The sequence below is a fragment of the Onychomys torridus genome, chromosome 13, assembly GCF_903995425.1.
Source record: "Onychomys torridus chromosome 13, mOncTor1.1, whole genome shotgun sequence".
Taxonomy (NCBI): domain Eukaryota; kingdom Metazoa; phylum Chordata; class Mammalia; order Rodentia; family Cricetidae; genus Onychomys; species Onychomys torridus.
In genome coordinates this window covers 60,188,934-60,212,037 of record NC_050455.1, presented here as the reverse complement: position 1 = coordinate 60,212,037, position 23,104 = coordinate 60,188,934, and the positions used below count along the sequence as shown (strand labels likewise).

The 23,104-nt window shown below is 35.2% G+C and overlaps 1 protein-coding gene across 2 annotated transcripts in view; it reads left to right on the top strand.

Moving 5' to 3' along the window:
• The window catches only part of Dcc (DCC netrin 1 receptor), a 1,150,309-nt gene that overhangs the window by 525,159 nt on the left and 602,046 nt on the right, over positions 1-23,104 (top strand). For both annotated transcript variants that reach the window (XM_036204806.1, XM_036204805.1), the window contains exon 3: positions 9,181-9,465. In XM_036204806.1, the coding sequence (XP_036060699.1) occupies positions 9,181-9,465 (285 nt within the window). The remainder of the gene's footprint in view (positions 1-9,180; positions 9,466-23,104) is intronic.

Here is a 23,104-nt window from a genome sequence, read left to right as displayed (position 1 = left end):
AGTGCTGGGATTAAAGGCATACGCCACCACAGACTGGCTTGTGTGTTTATATTTTTGATTTGTAAAGACTTTTTCTGCAATAGTTTTCCTTTTGAATAACATTTTAGACAGTCAAATATCTAATTGATTTCTATTGCTATTATGAGTTGCCACTTGTCTTCACACATATATGAAAGCAAATGACCAATTCCAACAATCAAAGACAATGTCTGCACAGCTAATCTGAGAGCTGGTTATCACTCTGCATGATTATTACTTAGCTTCACCTGAGAAGCGATCGATGCTAACTTTAACACAGAATAACGGCATTGATGTTCTATACAATTTCATCATATTTTATGAAAGATCTATTTCTTGGAAGATATAACTGCGTAAGTTGGAGGGAGAGTTGGAAAACTCTTCCTTATTTAATCTCATGTTGGAAATAGCTATTCTATAGTACCTTGGATGGATGAAAGGAAAGTTATTAAAGTGCTACTAGCCAAGCCTCCCCAGAGCTTCCTTGTGATGAAGTTAGTGAAAGACTTGGAAGGGTCATGCACAACCCAGTCTTGTCTGATGGTAGATAATGAAATCATAAGGAGGAGGACCATTTAGCACACAGGTACAGTTCATGCCTGGTAACTCCTTCCAGGGCAGAGTAGATGGATCCTGGAATCCATCTCTTAAGTTGCTGGCTTCTCTTGTGTAGCTTTATAGAACCTATCCTTTCAGAGTGAGGGCTCTGTCCTCATTATTACTATGTGCGATGATTCAGCACATGAGAGACTGAAGAATCTAGAGTTCAAACTCTGGATTTGCAGGTCAAAGAAGAGAGAATCTAGCAGTACTGCAAAGTGAGCTTTGAAGTAGCAGCCTCCACACTGCACTTTGGTCATCAGGATACAGGAGTCTCCCAATCACCATCTGCTTCAAAGTCATGAATCTCATCCATTGCTTCAAAAGATGGCGCTGTGTCAGCTCCTAAGAGTATGTTACATGCAACAAAGCCAACAGGTGATTTCCAAGAAAGGTTTGGTGTTTTCCTTGACTGATTTTTGGGGGGTTTGAAAAAGAGTTCCTTCACGAGAATAAAACTGTAGACCTGGAATATTAGCTGTCAGTATGTGTATATTTTGTCACTGCTCTTTTCCTTTCCATTTTGTTTAGCCTCTATTGCATCTGCAGATAGTTCCAACTAATATGACAAAATAACATATGGTGGATTGTGCCTGCAACAAGCAGGTTTCCTGGATTCACATTGTAAATCCACATTCCAGCGTTTGCTCCTACAACTACCTAGGAGTCTGTCCTTTTGCCAACACAAGTGGAAGGGCGGGAGAAAGGGAGGGGGAGAGAAAGAGTCAGAGACAGAGACGAAGAGACAGAGAGAGAGGAAGGGAAGGAAGGAGATGAAAAGACACCAGGATGGACTAGAGAAAAACCCACAATAAAGACAAGGAAAGTGGAGGCAGAGAGCAGTCTAAGCAATTCCCTGAAGATGCTTTATTGCTCTTCACTACCTTCAGACAAGGACTCCATTTAGAGAACATCTCTTTTCTCTACCCTTCAGCTAAGTGACAATTAAGCAGCGGCAAACACGGTCCTTCTTAGAGGGGATATAACCTTCAGTCTTCAATTTAGAGCAGAGTGTTTACAGGCACTCTCCTCTGGTGATTGCAGAGCATTACCACATTACTGAATATTTTAAAGCAAAGCATATTTCCAACCATGAGGTCTGTCTCCCAGTTGATAAGTCTCTTTATGAAATGAACTTTAATTACTTAATAATTAGACTTCTATAGGAGAAGATGTGGATCTCGATAGTCTGCCAAGGAGGCTAGAGGGCAAACCAGAAGAATATGTCATTTCCAGATTAGAATTTAAAGAAAGGAGTAGGCCTGTTCTGGGTGTGTGTGGGTGGATGAGAGACCTCCCTTGAGGCAGTGAGCCCCTGCATACATAAATCTGGACTGTGAAATGCTTTATTTTCACTTTCTTGAAATCCAAAGTAGTTTAGATTTGAATCAAGTAAAATATCTGTCTAAGCTGGTGCAACTTCCTGACTGTCTGGTTCTGATGGAAAATTTCTCAGAGTCTCTGTGGTGTAGCCTTCATGTGTGGAAGGCTGGGGATGGACTGTTGTTCTCCTTATTTTAATTCTGAGAGCCTAACATTTCCCTACAGATTTAGCAGCTTTCCATTCATTGCCATGGTGATTTTTTTTCACACCCCCCCTTTTAACATCACAAAAGAAAAGCACAAAAGAAAAATGTTTGGTGCTTTGGCTATTAACATTTCCACTGCCCTGGAAACAACTTGTTGGTTGGATGCAGCCAGTGAAAAAATATGTATTGTCTTGAGGGAGATTGATGGACATATCACCTGCCCAGGCTGGTTTGACTGGGATGTGGCTAGCCAGGAAGGATCTGATAACTTCCTAGGAACAATGATTTGCAAGAGATGGGTAAATTCCACTTAAAATATGTGCTGGTGCTCAAGGAAGTTTATAAGAATAAAACCAGATTTTTTCAGCCCTGTCAGGATCATCTCCTAATTTTCACACAGGCAGTCTCTTTCCTTGTGAAAGGCTGCAAGTACAGGCAGGCTTGGTTTTGTGTACTGGTTTCTATTCTTTCATGAGAGGAAACCACTGTTCTCCCAGTAAGCTGCCCCACCCTGACACTGCTATTGTTCCTAATTGTTACAAAACCACAACTTTCACCCTAAAGGGGATTAAGAGGTTTAATTTGGAGCAAATGAGAGACCATAGGCCAGGAATATCAATTCAGTTTACCTCAAATTCCGTGTTCCCACATAATAGCAGTTTAGTGGCGATTTTATGTTACAGTATGATGACAAAGGCCATAAATAGAGGTACTTTTAAAAGACGTTGTTGGAAACATTCACTACAGCAAAGCAAGGAATTCTCACCTAAGATGCTCTATGATGGCAATCTTAGCCTTTTAGTTGATGAAAACTAGAGTTTTCTTAGTTAAACATTTTACCTGTGAGTGACAAGGGTGTTGGGTTGGACACAGAGGTCAACAAGGAATGGCTACCAAAGGTATTAAAGATAAATTGTATTCAGGCTCTGGACCTGCCACATTCCAACCCCTTCACTATCATTGAAGGTCTAATCAGTTAATCGGCAAAGTGAGCAAAAGGTTCACTGTACAGAGCAGTGCTTTCCCAGAATTTTCCTTCATCACTTCCTAATGTTTAGGGCCTATGATGCTTATCTAAACTGACTGTTAAATTAATCATAACATAATTTTCATCCAAGAAATATTTATTTGATGGATAATCATCATGCATTGTACCATTTGTAAGACAAGATAAAACTAGGTATGAGTCCTTCTAGTGTAGAATTTACAGATTAGCCTTGGAAATAAAATAAACCCCACAACTAATTAGTGGCAGTCGATGGATGTAGTACAAAGGAGATTGGAGGAACACCTGGTTGTCCCTGGGCAGAGGATTCATTACCTGCATTAATACATGTACCTCCCACATATACAAGTGTTGTGTTAAAGAGAGCTAAAGAGGACAAGCCCTTTCTTGTCTACATGGTACATGCTTAAAGAAGGAGTCTACTCTACTGATTTATAACAGACCTTGAGCAACATTTAACAAAGCATACATGCAAAGAGGCTCTTTATGAATCTTTCTGGTGGTAAAGTACTATAAGTTAATAACAGAAGGATGTTTTATGGAAATCAGAATAAAATGACTGTCTCATTCCTCCATGGTAACCTCAAAACAGGCCTATATTTCTTGTTGCCAGTACTGTTTACTATGCGCTGTAACAAGGAATTGTGTCATCAATAACGTTTCTGATGCTAAAGCTTAGACACTTTTTAGTCTATAAAAGTCACTTATAAAATAAGAATTAGACGTATCTGTATTTATTAGGTCAAGGACAAAGGGAATAAAATAAAGTTTCCATATGCGGTACATGTCTTGACTTATCTACATGTAAACAAACTATGCTTTGGTTTTTACAGCTTCTCGCTAATAAGTGTAGGTCTGTGTTAACACATGGTAGTGCCTGACATGTCTAAACCTGTGGGTAGACTAGTATGGGACACTTATGCTATTCCAGGTGTTCCTAGACATAAAGCTGTTGTAACATCCTGGGCTAGACTGGGTGTGAAGGTAGGCATCTTGACAACACTTCCTTTTAGGAAACAACCTTTCCTCAAGGATAAAGATAGAAGCCTTCCTGAGGTACTCTAAATAGGTTTGTGTGCTATTTTGGATAGGATAGCACTCCAGACTGTAGTTAGTTTATAGAATTTAATTGAGTGCAGAATATGGAGCTGTTTGTTCCTCAGTGAATGGGGGAGTTGGTTCCAGGACTCAGTAGAACTGAAAACCTGCAGATGTTGAAATCCTTACATAAGATGTCAGTTTTGTAAGAACACATCCTCTCATATACTTTAAATCATGTCTAGTGGACTTATCAAATTGAATACTATGTAAATGTGAGGTGCATAGTTATATGTCACTTAGGGGACATGACACAAAAGCCTACACATGCTTGGCACAAATACAATTAAAATATTTTCAATCAACAGTTGTTGAAGCCCCATGAATATTGAAGGTCAGCTGTATTGACTAAACAAGGGCATTTATCCTGTAGTCTGTTGCTACTGGAAGAACAAAAATATGCAAAATAGGAGAAACTCACCTTGAGCAGTTTTCATTTGGTTAAGGAAATGAGGTACTTTCAAAACCATAATTCAGTACTAAACCTTCTTTTAAACCCTCATGTTGCAGTGTATTCATTTAGATTGTGTGTGTGTGTGTGTGTGTGTGTGTGTGTGTGTGTGTGTGTGTGTTGTTCCATATGTAAAATAGAGCTATGTATACTTAAATAATTATGATGGGCTGGCAAGATGGCATAGTGGTAATATACTTAGCTAGCCTATCTAAAGTCCTAGGTTCAATTGTTATCTCACACACAAGAAGGAAGAAATAACCTGTGGAAATTAAGTGAAGTCTCTAATCAAGATGCTTAGAGTAGTATAATATTAAAATTGAGATGCTTTCCAAACCCAAAGCAATCTAATGAAGACATGAAGCAGGAAAGTGACCATAATCTGGAATCTTGGTGTATTACCCAACATCCCAAGCTCCCAGGGTGTGTTGGAAAATGATAAAAGAAAAACTAGAGTCAGTTTTCAAAATGTGGACATCTTTAAAGCATTTAAACTTACATAGGACCTAAGCAAATATTAATGTTTATTTTTTATTGTCAGTAAATATTTAATATACCCTGTGGAAATAAAATACAGATGACATAACAGGACCATGAAAACACTTTTCAGATTTGATTTATATACTGACTCTGTCATAGTGTTTGTAAATTATGAGTGATATAAAAAATTTAAGGTAGAAAGGTGATTCTCATAGAAGTATAGGGGTTTTTATACTTGGTGCTATTAGAATGCCTACAGTTATGGCAGGCAGATGTTAGCAGAAAAGCATATCCCTTCTAGAGAAGGCACTAAAGAAATAGCATCTAGAGAAGAGCAGGTTTAGAGCTTCAGATAAGCTCAACAGAGTTCAGAATTCTTTTGCAATAGTTGTGGAAAGTGACTTGGGATTATGCTGGATTCCTGGGCCTGCAATTTAAAAAATACAGTCAAAATCATTTACAGTATTTGAACAGTAAGATAATACCAAAAAATTTGAACACAGCCATGTTCACCAGCTGTACCATGAACTACCTGATCTAGGAACATTCTGATGTCTAGAATGGATATGAATGAGCAAAGAATATAGATAGGAAAGTATGGTAGCAATGGATCATGTGATCTCTTGAGTTTGAACAGACTCTTGCTGACCAGGAAACTAATCTTTATGAAGACATAATTAATCCCATAGCCTTTTGATGAACAAAGTATTTACTTTATATTATTGTATTTAATAATTTCTGAAAAAATATATAGTATTTCATTTTTATGAGTTTCGGTGAATTTAATAACTAAAATATGTTACTAAATTGATATCATATATTATCTTCTTTTACAAGGAGATATCATGCAAAAGTTTAGTTTCATATTGGAAACAGTAATTCAAGCCACACAAAAATCTGTAAACTTACTTGTTTGTTGTGTAATTTTTTTTTTGTAGAGACAAAAATAAAGGACAGAAAGTCATACTATTATTTCCTATCCTCACAATCAATTATTTGAAAATTTCCTATGCTACAGTGTTAACTTTAAAATTGAATGTATATCCACTTCCTAACTCCCAGCACTAAGCGTTGAACCCAGCATGCTCTCTCTTGTTTTGCTTCTCTTTTTAAATTACATTGGTGGTGTGCACTAAATAATAGGTGTTTTATGATTTTCCTGAGGAGGTGTGATGAATGACAAGTAACACTAAATATAACACCAACAACTGACCAAAAAGGTGATGCCACTCAAATTTAGTTTGGTGGACCAATGAGTTTGTTAAAGATGCTGACAACAACATGGGTGACTGAGTCAATCTGTGAGTTCCCTGAATCCTGTCAGGTTCCTTAGGAGTCTCTTAACATTCTGTTAGCTTCCTGACTGTCAGTTCTGAGGACAATACAACACAATAGCTTGTAGACTAGGAGCCAATCCCATTGTCTCCTTATGCTACTAATATGGCAGCTAGATGAGGTTGACAAAGGAAAACAATTGTCGAATATCAATTTGAATTACTTGCCTATATTCCCTGCTCTAGCACTAACTTGCTAGCTAAATTTTTAATATTACTGATAATCAGATGGAACACAATGGTTTTGAATTTGTTTGATGTCCTTAACTAATGTAGAACCATGTGCCTGCACATACAAAGTATGCAGATGTTTTCCAACTTACCTAATATATTTTATTCTAACATACATTAATGAACTATATTATTTTATAAATTTAAGATAATGTATTATTATATAATTATTTGTTACTCTTTCCACTTAATTATAAGATTAAAAACTAGCAATGAAGACAAGAAGGAATGATATTAAACAAGTCAGAAACTTGTTTCCTGACATAAACCTTATAATGATGCTCCTACTCATTGTAGTTTCTTTATACTATGGCAATCACCCTTTGATTGCTTCCTTTTAATCCACACCAAAGTTAATTAGTAGTAGATTAATATATTTAGGTTAATATATTGTATCCTTTTCTTCCAAATGTATTCAAACCTGTACTCAGGCACTAGAAAAGACTTTGATCCATGAGTCAGAAAACAAATTAATGGGTGCCTTTTGTTTTCCCAACCTCTCAGAGTAGCTCTAACTCAGCTGTTGATGGGTTCTTTTGATTGGAAGAGTAAACTTCCCCAAGTGGCTGGTGCCCTTTGGAGATACCTCTGTAATGTTGATCTAGGTGCCTCCATAGATGAAATTCCAGAGGTTTAACTTTATAAAACAGATAGGTAATTTTACAACCTGTGTATGTGGGATACATTTCAACGGACAAGTTAATATGAAGTACCTAAATGATCTTGTATTAATCATTCACTTTAAAGAATATTGTATCTCCTTACTATTACATCTCCATGATTTCAAGTAGTTTAGGAAGAGATATAACAATAGTAGTCTCTAGCAACATGTACCTATTCTATATGAAGTGTTGAACTAATTTTACACATCATTGATTCCATTATCTTGTGATTCTAAACCCTAATATTGAAGTAGACATCAAGTTTTCCCTTGACCAGAAACTTCACTATAATGTTTCTTATTGCTTCTTATGTTAAATTGTATTTAACCCAGTCCATTTACCTCTGACCTTTAGTTCCAGTCTTGCTTTTTATCAGTTTATGAAGAAAATTAGGTTTGGAGGAATTACTATACTGAAGTTCAAAGTAGTAATAGGAAAACTGATCACAATAGAATTTGTCATTAATGAATTATTGATGGAAAAAAAACCCAAAACTTTTTGACATGATTTAATTCTAGATATGGGAAATTTTGCTGTAGCTAAAATAAATTTATAAACATTACAATATCCATCAGATATAATTAGTAAAAACAAATGAAGCCCAGAAAGATGAATTAATAAAATTTTATTGTAACATGTATCTAAAAAGAAATGAGTATCATCAAGATTAAAGGCAAATCAAAATATAAGAATGTTTCTGTGATGACTAAAGCAAGAATCAAAAATTAAAATTGTTAGGTTCATTTAGTTCTAGAAAATATGTGTTCAGGGATTGATAATGATATGATTCATACAGACATGTTTAGGCTCATTAAATAATAGACAATACTCAAGGACAAAAATCTAGGATGATAATACATCCTTATTCATGAAAGGCTTCATAAAGACAAAGTCAGACTATCTGTTGCCCTTCTATAATAAAGGATCAATCTAGAGGCTCTGACCCAATGTGCTTTGCTCCATGGTGGTCAGCATCTTTACCCTTTTGTCCCTACTATCTCTACAAGCCATTTCACCTGCCAATTGACAGGAACACGAGAGTGGCCATGTGGATTAGCTGTTATCTCATTGCACACACCAGAAAATTAAGCATGATATGAAATGATTCATATTTATAAGTGGCCCATAAACACAAGCTATTCTCATTCCAACTTTAGGATTTTCTTTTTCATACTGCAACCACACCAGGCAAAAACTGGTGAAAATTTACATTGAACTGTCAACCTACCATTTGTTGTTGTCTGTTTGTAGAATTGAAAGTGAGTAACTTACTTTATTGAAACTGTCTCAAATTATACTACACAGTCAGTTCTAGAATCCTGGTAACTTCTTATACACTGGTCCAATTTTCAATAACTGGGAGAGTATAGTACATTGGGATTCAAAAAAGCAAGTTCCCATTTGCACCATTGACATATAATACCACCATTACCCTTCATGTAGAATTTTAATTTTCAAAGCACAATTTCCTCATTTGTAAAATTAGATTAAACTTACCCGTTTGGTTTATTTTACCTGTGTCTTTGTGGTAGATACAAGTTACAATTAAAGAAGCAGCTTCTAAAGACAAGGAGCAATATTGTCATCATATCTTAGCTGAATACTCTACTTGCTAACCCTGATATGTTACAATACGTGATAAAGTTAGAAAGCTAAACATAATTTGAGAGTATGCATTCTAAGATATAATGTCTCATAAAGAACACAAGATACTGATAATTATTATACTTTATTTGAAAGACTCATCCTTTTTTCATTGTGTTTTTCTTAGGACCACTAAGGTTCCTTTCCCAGACAGAATCTATCACTGCCTTCATGGGAGATACTGTGTTACTCAAGTGTGAAGTCATTGGGGAACCCATGCCAACAATACACTGGCAGAAAAATCAACAAGACCTCATCCCAGTCCCAGGAGACTCCCGTGTGGTGGTCTTACCCTCAGGATCACTGCAGATCAGCCGACTTCAACCAGGGGACATTGGAGTCTACCGATGCTCAGCTCGGAACCCAGCCAGCACAAGAACGGGAAATGAAGCTGAAGTCAGAATTTTATCAGGTATTTTAATACTTACTGTGGTTCACCACAATAAAGCTGCCTGGAAAAGATCAAATGATTTTCCTTGGGCAAAAATTTTCTAAGGATTATATGTTCTGTTTTGCTTACTGAGTTTTGATTAATATTATTTATCCTTTTTTCTCTAACATGCTATATGAGATTAGAACAATTTTTCCTAATTTTCTGCATACTACTAATTTTTTGAGAAATATATAAATATGCTTTAGCTTCATCCATTTTCTCATTTATTTTTTATTCATTTATATTTATTTTATATGTTTGTAAAAAACTCTATATAAGCACTCTATGTAATTTTCTTCTAACAAATGGTCTAAAAGATATCATTCCTATTTACAAAAATGAAAGGATTTGTGAGGTTGAATGTCTTCCCTAAATTAATATCTAACAAACATCAACTCAAACTTTCACATAGTATTTTCTGGAAAGCACTGTACTGTGTGTGTCTAATACTGACTAAAACCAATACAGGGTCTGGCCTTTTAGAACTCTGGGTTAATGTAAACATACAAGTACAAGTATTTTAACAAAATGTGATTAATGTTATGATATGGAAGTTTGTTCCTTTCCATCTTTCATCTTTTGTCGTCTTGTCTGGTAAGTCTCTATGACTCTAGCCATCTCATTTCCTTCTCCTAAATCATTAGAAGTTGGATTAGCTGCATCTAAGGTCTCTTCAAGTGACTGCTGTTATCACACATCTCTGTAATATCTATGTCCATACTTGGTCTTATGCAGACCTATGCTTACTTTCATGACTCACAGAAAAGCATTGAGAAGTTGGAATGAACTGCTCTTCAAATTGTAGATGTTGGTATCCACCCATACATACCTAATTGTTTATAGTTATAAATAGTTCATATACACAGAATGTAAGTCTTTCTAAAAGAAAACTAGCAATTCAGGTAAAGTTTATTCAGTGTTTTCAATAAGGCAAGTTTAAAACATCTTTCTCATTTCCTGTATGCCCGATTAATCACATAGATACTGACTTCAATACACTACACTATTGCAACCTTGCTACATTCCATCCACCTTGCAATGAGAATATAGCATTTATTAGTAACACATGCCCAGATTTATTTAGGCACCAATTTCATGCCCCCAAATTTAAGTATTTATATTCATATGTAATACAAACCTTGAATCATTGGATAGGAAGCCAAAATAAGCCACATGTAAAATACTGACAAGAATATGCTTGATTGCTTCAATATGACAAAGAAGCCTATATCCAGTAACATTAAGGAATCAAGTTAGATTAGTCAAATACTAAATTTTAAATGGAAAATTTGAAATAGACATTAAAATGCTATTGACCTCTATTTATTCACTTTGTAAACTGTATAATGGAGTTGTGTAGAAATTTATTAACTCACATTGTTAATCTGGTTCAAATAAGAAAACAACAGTGTACTTTGGAGATGTATAGATATTACTTATGACAAGGAAAACTAAAAAGGAAGGCCATCTGTTGAGGTGATATGGACAGAGTAGGAGGGAGGGTGATGGTTATGATCATATTACATTTATATATGTATGAAATTCTCAAAGAAAACCTGAAACAGAGTAAGAAGTTTTATTTAAGTTCTTATTAATTCAAATATTCAAACATAAACTTTAAAAAAGGACTACAAGACGATCTAATGTACACATATGCTGGCATTCTCGACATATCCTAGCTCATGCGCTATAGACACTCTCAAGGTCTGCATAAGAGAAATTTTGTTTGATTACCTTATTCCCATTTTTTCCTGTTTGTTTAGAAGTAAAATACAAAGATTCACAAAAGCTATAACATTATAGAAGAGAATGAATAAATCATTATTCCTAAAGCCTTAGTGGCTATTTATGCTTCCCACATCTTTAACATATTGCTATTTTTCCTGAATCAATTTCCACTTTCTGTAAGCACCAGCTTGAAGCACTAATTGTTACATACAATTGTACATTTCTACTATACTTCTTATTTAATTGGAAAATGAAATGGTCATTAAAATAGGAACCCATAATGTAATTAGCATGAATTATTACCATTAAAGTTGCCACTGCAAGCTTGGCTAGGTCATGCCTGTTATGTCCACATTTTGGAAACTGAGGCAGAATTATTCCCACACATTTGATATTTGCCTAGGCTACATAATGAGTTCCAGGTCAGCTTGGGAAACAGAAAGAGATCCCTCAAAAAATAAAGAAAAGAGAAAACAATATAGAATGGTTAACACATAAAAATATTTTCCTCTAGTACCTAAACTAACATGTTGATTAAGTTATATCTTGTGTTAGTGTGAATGTGAAACTTTACAACTTTGCCAACATTTATTTATTAGCATAATTTGGTTAAGTATTTGGATAATTATTATTTATTTATTCATTGTCTTTGCAGTAGAGGAGAGTAAACCTAAGGCTTCAGACATCCTGAGTAAGGATTCTATCACTGATTTGAATCCCTGCTCACTTCTTAGATTTTAAATTTTGGGACAGGGTCTCATAAAGTTGCCTAGGATAGCCTTTTACTCAACTCTATAGTCCAGATAGTCCTTGAATTTGGGGAGTTCTTGCCTCAGTCTCCCAATTGTCACTGAGTACAAGCCTTTGCCACACCCAATCAATGTCAATTTCCATGTATATTTTTACACAGGATTATCTAATTCTAATAAATCTTAACTTTATAAACTTATTCAAATTAATGGAACACATTCCAGGTCATAAATATCAATAAATAACTGGATTCTATTAAATTATCATTTTAATAATCAAGTAATTGCGGCTAGTTTCAGTATAATTACTGCATCTCCTACCATCTTTACTAACACTTACATAACAGCCATTGACTCTAGAAGAAAAGTTGGATGATAAAGTCCTGGGAAGGAAATACATAAAGCAAATAGATTATACTGTGAACCATACAAGTCAGAAGGCTCTTGCCCTGTGTGTGACAGTAATGTCATTTGCTTGTCTTGAAGATCGAGGTGTGTCTAACAAAGGGAACTATAAGAAAGAAGAGTGGAAGGAACAAGAGGAAGTGGAGACATTTGGGAAAACTTCCCAGAGTCTGAGACAGTATTAGAAAACAGGGAGGGGTGGTGAGGGGGACAAACCAGAGGAAGGAAGTTAAACTAGGAAGAAAGAGAGGTAGAAGCCATCATGTTAATTGTGCAGAGAACCAACCATAATGTTAATTGTGCAGAGAACCAACCATCATGTTAATTGTGCAGAGAACCAACCATCATGTTAATTGTGCAGAGAACCAACCATCATGTTAATTGTGCAGAGAACTGACCAGGACAGCTTGTGTGGTGGCATCAGAATGGACTCAGATGTGGAAATAATTGGGAAGTTGTTAAAGGCAGGTGTTGTGACTCATGAGGGATGGGATGTCATCTGGGCTCCAACAAAAGCTGGGAAGTGAGATCTGAGCAAAGACAGGGGTGTGATCATGTCTTACATCTTTTCCATGCCTGGGCATAAGAGAAGATATTTGTCATAGATATATTTCAAGAGAGGTTTTTCCATGATATTTCATGTTTTTCAGATGAAAATAATTATTTCTTTCAAAAGCAGGAAAATTAGTAACTAATTTAATTTGTCAATTAATGATTTAAGACAAATTGAGTTTTTCCTTATGGGTATTATATGTTTTAATAGAGTAAATTAGCAGTAAACAACTGTAATACACTTTTTAAAAAAATCAACTGAAACACTGCAGATTGTGATATGTCAAAACATGTGTAAAAGGGACTATATTATGGATCGAAGCAGCCAGCCATTGTGGTTGTAACATTAACCTAATTCATGGTTCATCACATTTGAATGCCAAGCCCCCAACTGAATTAAAGAATTATAAATGTGCTTTGAGCAGTAGGTTGACTGAAAGAACTGGTTTAGGCACTGGAATTCTTATTTAAAGCTTCTTTAATGAACTAATTGAATTAGTCAGTGGATAATTCAATCTCCTATTTATTCATTTAACTACACTCGGGTGATGCTGGACTCTCTACAGACCAAGAGATACTAACTTTCTGTGACTGGTTAAAAATAAATTCTGATTTTTTTGTTATAATATTTAATTTTATTTCAAATAAAAGATGGACAGTTTTTAATTTTTATCTTGTGACCTTAGAAAAGATAATTTCACAATTTCATTTATCACTAACAAGACAAGTTAATATTGTATTCAACATTATATTTGATTAAATAATACTTTTAATTCTAAATTAATTATAAGTTTTCATTTAAAAAAATCCCTGGTTCAGTTTCAAACCACAGGAACATAAGACACAGAAATACACAGAGGAATATATTTTGTTTACATTTACACTATTGTATAATATGTGAAAATGTCCAATAAATATTATGTCTCACAAAAACAACAAATATGTTCTTTGTAAAAAAAAAAAAAATCACTTCCATTAACTGGTTATATTGTTACAAATCTAAATTCCAAAACTTGGGAAGATGACTAGCAAGGACAGAAAGTTTTAGCCAACTTGTACTACACAGTGAGCAGCTGGCCAGCCAGAGTTGTACAGCTGTATAGACCCTTATCACACAGACAGAACAGGCTGATGATCATCTGAGCCTTCAGAAGCTGATGCTGCTAACCGACCAGGATGGTAGCTGCTGAAGACGTAGTGACTTCAGCAAGATCTTCATATTAGACAAGACTGCTATTTGCCATGGTTGGTGTAGTTAGAGTTTTCCTGCCTGGCCCAGTCAGGACAAATCTCTCTTACCCGCCAGTCCCACAGTCGCTCAGACCCAACCAAGAAGGCACACAGAAACTTAAATATTGCTTACAAACTGTATGGCCGTGGCAGGCTGCTTGTTATCTACCTTTTCTATCTTAAATTAACCCATTTCTGTTAGTCTATACTTTGCCACATGGCTTGTGGCTTACCAGTGTCTTTACATGTTGCTTTTCATGGCGGCGGCTGGCGGGGTCTCTCCCTAGCCTTCTACTTCCCAGAATTCTCTTCTCTCTTGTCCCGCCTATACTTCCTGCCTGGCCACTGGCCAATCAGAACTTTATTTACACAGAGCGATATCCACAGCAGGTTGGTGATTATTTCCTCTTAGGAAAATTTTTTCCATAGCAGGGCCTCCTGCTTAATAGCTTTTTGCTGACTGTGGCCCTCCTTTCAAAATCAGAGCCAACCTTTGAAACACAGCCACTGCTTTTTCAACTAAGTTGACAACATATCCATAAACTTACTTTTCATAAGATGATAGTTGTGGCATTTTCCTGTCTTATCCATAAATCCCAGTCTTCTTTCAAGCTAGCTCTGTCCGGATATTGTGGCAATTCATTCAGGTCTTCAAGGTCCTCTGCTGTTTCTAGCTTTTGTACTATTCTTCCCATATCTGAGGTGTCTTCATCAATGTGGATATGGAACTCCTCAACATCATCCCTGAGAGTCGGAATCAGCTTCCTTCACGGCCCTAGTCATGTTAACATGACCCTCCGCCAGTCATAAATACCCTTAATGGAATTTAATACCGAATCTTTACCCAAGAGTCTCCGTATGATAGAAATAGCCTTATGAAATGTACTTCTCAAATGACTCTTTGATCCTAAGATGCACAATGGATGCTATGTGATGAAACAGGAGGCAGTGATCTCATTAAATTGTTCTTCAGTGACCAAGATCACTGCCAATTAGGATTGATATTTATATGTTACTCCTAATATAATCATAGCAGATCTCAATGCTGGGCTTAAATATTACACAGTATATGCTGCAAATAATTGTTCTGTCACCCAATTTTTGTTGCAGTTAGAGAACAATAGTAAAGTAGAAAGATGTACTGTATTTAAAGACCCTCAAGCAGATTTTCACAATGGTTGATGAGCATCTGCTTTAACTTAGTGACTAGTGAGATTAGCACATGACACATGAAACAGCCAGACCTTTGAAGCACTGGGGCCAGGCATTGACTTTTGTCTCTAGCTATAGGTATCATCTTAAGCCATAGGTATCACCATCCTCTAATGCAAGGCTGTTGGTATATACTGAAAATCAGCTGTCAGTTTAGTAAGCTTCTTCACTTGTTCCAGTTGGACTTTTTTTTAAAATAATTTTCTACATTTTCTACATCATCGTCTGTTGCTGCAATTTATACTTTTGAATAGAAACAGCTTTTTTCTTATACCCCATGGATCAACCACTTCCAGATTCAAATTTTCTTTTGCTCCTTCCTCGCATAGCTCACACTCACAGAACCGAACAGTTTAGGGACTTGTTCTTCATTAGAATTTGACTTAAAGGAATTTATTGCCTGCTTTGATCTTCTGGCCAGACTGCTCCATATTAGCAGACGAACTGTTTTTGCTTTCTTATATATGAGCTCAATGGAGCAGTGCTTAATTTCTTTCTAGAACTTTCCTTTGTACTGATAAGTTGGCTAAGTGACTGGTACAAGAGGTCTTGCTTTCAGCCTAAGCTTTCAGTGAAAGTCCCTTCCTTACTGAGCTTGTTTCTAGCTTTGAATTTAAGCCAAGAGGCATACAACTTCTTTCAGTTATACACAATTGACCCAATTTCATTAGCACCCTGTCTCAAAAGCAAGGGAGGACTGAGGAGAGGGAAATATGGAAACAGTAGAAAATCACATTTGCTTTTTTAAGTTTGCCATCTGTACTATGGCTCCTCAGAGTACTTAGAGTTGTAACAGGAAAGTTACACTGATCACGGATCACCCAACATATAATAAGAGTTCAAAATATTGCGAGAATTATCAAACTGATAGAGACATGAAGTGAGTATGTGCTGTTGGGCAAATGTGGTTTTGACAAACAAAACAGCCCAACAAAAGAGCAATTATTTATGAAATACAGCCCAAAACAGAAAAAAAATTAGAAATATACCAGCAAACATTACCACAGTATCTTTTAATAATGTATTCATGTAATTATCTGTAAGGGATGGTGAACAATACACTAAAGTGATTTATGAATGTATCATCAAGCTAAGTTGTTAATTCATAAGATAACTAAGATAAAGCAGGGAAGGGAACATTAATGTGAACACACCCAGCTACAAATGAGCACAGGTAACTAAACAAGCCTAGGTGGATATCTGGAAATTCTTGATGAGAACCTCTAGATCACAAGAGGAATACTTTGTAAAGTATGATATCAGAGGATGTTAAATATAGAATATAAAGTTGAACTCAACATACTGAGAGCCTTAAATCTCATGTCTAGGCATTTAAAGTGAGTTATATTTATCTATAGTTGGGAAACTTTGCAAGTTTTTAGGAACAGATGTTGATGTAAGTAGAACCTAGAAAAACAGAAACAAAGAAGCAAATAATAAGTGTCATTCATATACCACTAGACACTTTTCTCTCATGCTTCATGTTATGTGAATTGAAGAAATTTTCCATACATTTAACTTTTTTTGTAAAGGCTACTTTTGAATGTACTGTTTCTTTCTAGACACATGTGGCCACTTGAAGATTTGAAATAAATGAAATTGTTATCTGTGTTCCTTTCATGTATGTATTTAGAACAAGGATAATTTATGTCAGCACATTATATTAGACTTCATGTAGTACAGACTTCCTACACTGCATGATTTATCTGGACCACAGGAAAGGGTCTCAACATGGACTGTCACAACCTGTTTGCCTAGATTTTGCTCAGATTGAGTTAGTGTTCCTATATATTATCATGAGAAATGGTTAAGGACATGGATTTTAACACCAAACTAAGTACAGATCTTGGTTTCATAACTCCTAGCAGTACAATTTCAGACAAATTACTTAATTTAAAGCATTATCTTGTGGAATGAAGACAGAGCTAGAAAATATTATGTAGCATGATTGTAGATTAAATTGGACAGGCCAAATGCATTTTGTAGACCTCAGCAGATACTTAAATTAATTTTGCATCTTAGAAGCTTCCTCAACACTAAATAATTTGATTCTCATGTAAAGATCATTTTCCTGATTATTGCATTGTTTTTATTATGGGTATGTAAGCCAAGCATCCTTGTTGTTATATATCAGTAATTTGCCTAGTTTTCTCTTTCCTCTTTTATATCTAATCTACAATTACATGAAAGTATTTACTCTCTAGTATTTTATATTCTGATTTCAACCTATTCTCATTTCTTCTGCTGTACAATATAGGCTACAATGAATTAAATGAGAATGAGAAGGAAAATAGGCTTGCTGGTATTTGATCTTCAAAATCCAGTAGCAATTCAATCAACAATAATGTCCTTTGTTTCTGTCTATCCTGAGAAGAAGTCAGATGTGATCTGATCTGACTTTGCAAATGTCTTCATGGCCAAGGATAACATTTGTAATTTCGTTTCACATTCAGCCCTGACCCTGCCATTTGTGGATTTAAGAGTTCCTCTTTGCCATGGAAACTCCAGTTTTAAAAAAGTGCATAGCAATTGCAACCAGGCATTAATTATTGATTTAAAAAAAGTCGCAAATGTAGGATTATTTTCCTATTTTTAGGTTAATAAAAATACTTTTGTCAATTTATAATTACAACAAAAATCCCTAGAAAAATGATTGAATGTCTTTCATTGTCTATCATTGACCAAGATCCATGATACTATGTGGTCCTCTACCATATAGGAGCCACTATCTATGGGAAACTAAGTTGAGCTGGCTCATGAATGAATGGGCAATCCTGTTATATTAGAATTAGCTACAGGAGGTAAGGTCACATTTTACTGAATATGAGACTACAGAGATAGCCACTATTTCAATAGGGTTGTCAAAATCCTTTTTTGGGGGGAGCTAGAAAGATGGCTCAGTGATTAAGAGCAGTTGTTGCTTTCACAGAGAGTCAGGTTCATTTCCCAGAACCCACATTTTGCCTCACAAACATCAGTAACTCCAGCTCTCAACCATCTGCAACTCCAGTATCTAATGCCCTTTGAGCCTGGAATATGTGTTGTACAAATTCATAGATGTATGCAAAACACTCAAATAACTAATAAATCTAAAAAATAATTTGAAAAGCATTTCAAGTACAACAATATTTAGTATGTTAGTAATATAAATTTAATGAATGTCCTCTGACCTCGAATCTGTCTCTTACTACAATTGGGGTGTGTCAGTAGGTCCATTAATTTAAAAGGAAAATACTCGGGGAACTATTTTACAATTCAGTCTGCCTGTTAATACCATGTCACAATGATTATCCCATCCCCAAACCCACTAGTATTTTTATCTTTCTCTTTACCTTGAGTAATGTTAGATATTAATTATTTTATATTCTTTTAGCTTCTATTCTCTGAAAATTTATTATATCCCAAAAGATAAAAATCAAAACTAACAGTCTCATGATGGGCCTCCAAATAGAGGAATGGGTAGTTCTTAAGAAGGGGTCCTGTGTTCTCCCAGGTAAATACATATTCAGTTTTGTCTTAACTACAAATGAGATGGTGGCAGCCCTGTGTTGATGGAACAGAGGACCAGGCAACCTTTTCTGACTCAGATGTGAACAAGAAGCCTTCTCAGAAGGTGTTTGGAAAACAAAACCATAATTTATCAGTGCACAAATGTCAAAAAATACAAAATCACCTGGAAACTTGCTTTTTCCACTGCCTTTGTTTAGCACTAATTTCTTCTGAAAGAAAAATAAAGGTATAGTCTATCTTAAGGCATGGCTATACCTTTCTTGACTCAACATAGTTAAACAGGAAATAATCCAGATAGTTTTATTTATTTATTAAAAACAAGTATTAGAATAAAGAAACGCCTACTTTTCTGGGAAGTTTCAAGTACTTCTTCATGTGTATATATAAACTATGAAGATTTTTTAATCCTTTAAATTTCTTTGACACATCATAATAGCAACATTTTTTTCCTAGAATTTTAAGTCAGCTTAAAAAAAAAAACAAACTTGAACTGTTCTAAAAATGAAAATTCACTTCCTTCAGACCTGCTTTGGTAATCACTGAACCAAAATTTCTGAGGGACAGAAGGGACTTAGCCATACGGTAGTGACAAGAATAGATGTTCCCCTTTCTTCCAATTCTAACCACAAATAGCAGTTAAGTGTGCGTTCATGGAAAAAGAAAGAGGAAATATGAACAGATGTAGGAATATTTACAGAGAAAATGTCATTTTTTAGCACCAAATTAGCGTAAATTAGTCAAGAAAATGGTAGAATCACAGAGTGAAGAGCAGCTTCCGAGAAACGGCTCCTTGCTTTCCCGTGTTCAAAGCTCCACAGTTTACAGCAAGATGAAATTAATTAATTAATTTATTTATTTATTTATTTACTTATTTTGTGAAATACATTCTGTTTTTTGTTTGTTTGTTTTAACCTGTTGAGATTAGGTTGCTTTGCATAAACCAAACCAAACAAGCAAACAAAACCCCGAATTCTAAACAATGAACTGGGAGGAATGCCAGGAACAGTTTCACTCTGAGCTATTTACTGTAGCATGATACGTGACGGTGTTTGAGACCTGCAGACCTGCAAAAGCTCAGCTGGAAGGCCAAAGGCTGAAGAGCTGGCCGGTGAATGGCAGAGGAACCTGAAGGTGCGAATGCAGATACAGGAAACCGTGGAAAGTTAAATGAGTTTGTGACTCTCAGGCCTGAGCAGAAATGAAAAGAATCACCCCATAGCACCTGGCTGAGCCCTTCAGTTGCAGCTGAAAAGGATGTGATAATCCATCCAGGTATGACTTTAATAAAGCACATACACCAAAGAGCATACAATGGGGAAAAAAGGTTTTCCATTCAGAAAGCATGAAAATTAAAACTATTACTAGTTATTCTGAGAGTGACAGTTATTAAGCAGAGAAAAGAGGTGATTTTTTTTTTGTTTTTCTGACACAGATTTCAGCAATCCATAATTTAATTTTCCATGCCTCAGTTATTCTTCAGAATCAGCACATGACTTTAATGCTGAGGTTCCTAAATCATAGTTCTGGAAAATGGCCCCATTGAAGAGAGGCTATCATCACAGGGCGAACATACACACCCACTTACCCAGAATCCTCAGCACCATGTTCCATGATGTAAGATAATTATAATAGAGTTTCCTTTCCTCTAAATATCAGCTTCAGTTGGATAACTTACGTGGTCAAACTAGTTATTTGCTGTGAGGATCTTTTTTGTTTTTATTCTTTTCCATTTATTTATTTGTTTGTTTGTTTATTTATTTATTTTTGGTTTTTTGTTTTGTTTTGTTTTGTTTTATAGCTCTGGCTGTCCTGGAACTCACTCTGTAGACCAGGCTGACCTTGAACTCACACAGATCTGCCTGCCTCTGCCTCCCAGAGTGATAGGATTAAAGGTGTGTGACACCACAGACCTCCTCAGCTAGGAGAGTTTTAAATAGCAAAGACTTGATGTATTGGGAAAAATCTTCCCCAAGACTGAATGAAGAGTGTGAAACAGTAGCTTGATTCAAAAGGGCAGTCAAAGGAAGATGACATCTCTTCAGACATGGATACTTGCCGTGTATTTTATCAAAAGTGAAAGATTTGAATGAGCCACTTGAATAGAAATATTTTCTACCAAGAATGAAATTCAAGCTTCTAAGATTAAAATTAGAAATTTGAAAAATGTTATAGATTTTACTGGTAGTTTGACAGCTTACCAACATTAAAAGTCATTTTTAATGGGCTTGTTAGCAATAGTAACAAATAATTTTTTTTTCTTATAATGATACATTTCAGCAGTAGGAAGTCCTGTCTTAATAGTATACTATGCCAGATTATCATCAACTGATGTGACTAAAATCATACATCAACGAATGATCCATCCCAGTACAAGATGAGCCAGTGGGTTGTTGTTTTATATAAGACAGTACAGAATGTTTATTGATACCACGTTAGATTCCATATCACAACCGTCAAGAAACTGGTTGCTAGCATTTAGTATAGTATTAATGGGTAGTTCTATAGTTATCAGAAAAGTTTATCAAAATGTGCCTTTGATAGCTACATATCTATTTGAAATTGGACTATTTACATGTGATGCAAAAAAAAATACCTATGAGAAATGTATGAACGAAGAAATCATCTTAACAACCAAGTTATTTTTAATCAAGATACTCACTCAAAAAATGTATACCAATGTAAAAACTACCACTATTCCCACTACTGTTTTTGTTTTAAAACCATGTTATTCTTGAAATGCCCATTTTTTGTAAAGTTCAGCTACCTGAGGAGAATTCTTTGGAGTCCTCAGTAACAGCCAGTCAGCAGTTTCAGATCCTCAGTTGACATTATCAGGTAACACTCTTTTTAATGATTTTAGAATAGTCCACTCCAACTCAGAGAACTGATGAGGCTAAACTAGGCCAAAATTTCCATTTTAAAAAGAAGTGAAAAGGGTCGAGAACGTGGGAAATAAATTGCTATGAGGTCATTCAGTGCTCCAAGGCATCTCTGTAGTCCATGGGAGAACTAAGTAAATGAATCACCTTGTAATAACTATTTTCTGCTTCCCTCTTTACATACTACTTTCAAGTATTCTAAGGAGGCTTCACTGTTCTGCTATTCTGATGGCAGACAGAGTAGGTTAAAAAAAGAAAGAAAGAAAGAAAAAAAACACAAATACCCCCCCAAAAAAGCAAAAACAAAAACAAACAAACAAAAAAAACATGCCAACATTTTTTCTTTCAACAGAAAAACCTATGTGTTATAATTCAAGCAGATTATAATCATTACAATCAATTTAGAATCTCAAGTAATGCAATTTTGTACGTATTTATTCATGAATTTTATATTACAGAATGTTTCTTTGTAATTATTGATATAAACATTTGTCACCAGAAAATTATTTTATTAGTTTTAATGCTGAAAAATCGCCAAATTTGTTATCTAATAACCACACTTACACTCTCTCTAAATTTTATTTTAAAATATTTTAAATCTATAAACTGTCTGAGGTGTATGTACAGTTTAATAAATAACAACATGATCTCTCATCCAATTTAAAAGCTGTCACATTGAAAACTTACAGTCACATGACCCTGTCCCCTTTGATGTAATGAAGGTGTGTCATTAATTCACTTGAAAACATTTCACATGTTCTATTACCTCTATAACTCCAGGGGGACTTGAATAGCTACTGCCCATATAACTAGAACACAAATGACATCCATCATTAATTACTAATTCCATCCTGTTTTTAATTAAAGTCAATTTAGACAACAAGAGCTATAATCTAGAATTTCTAGTTTTTCATTAAACTACTAAGGAGCTTAGAGGGGAATTTACATTTGCTTTTCAATATTTGCCTGGAGTTTTAGTCATTAACTTTTATGATTTTTTTCTTCCCTTTGTAAAAGTTCTATACACCTTGCACAGTGGAGTTTAAAATAACTCTTCAATTTAAAAATACTACATGCCATTTTGAAAACCTTCAGAAAATACAGAAAAACTTAAAGGTGAAAATCAAAACCACCTGCAGGTCTATCACATATAGTTAACCTTGACAATCATCTTTCTTCTACTAATTTTAAAATGGTGATATGTTATTTTCCAATGCCTCTTTAAAATTTTCACTTTAAAGGTTATATAATAAAGGGGAGGAATAATGAATTTGAGTATTGTCTCCATGGATGGCCAGGCCATCCTAACATTATGAAGACCCGAAGTCAAACAAAGCCAATAACTGCAATGGC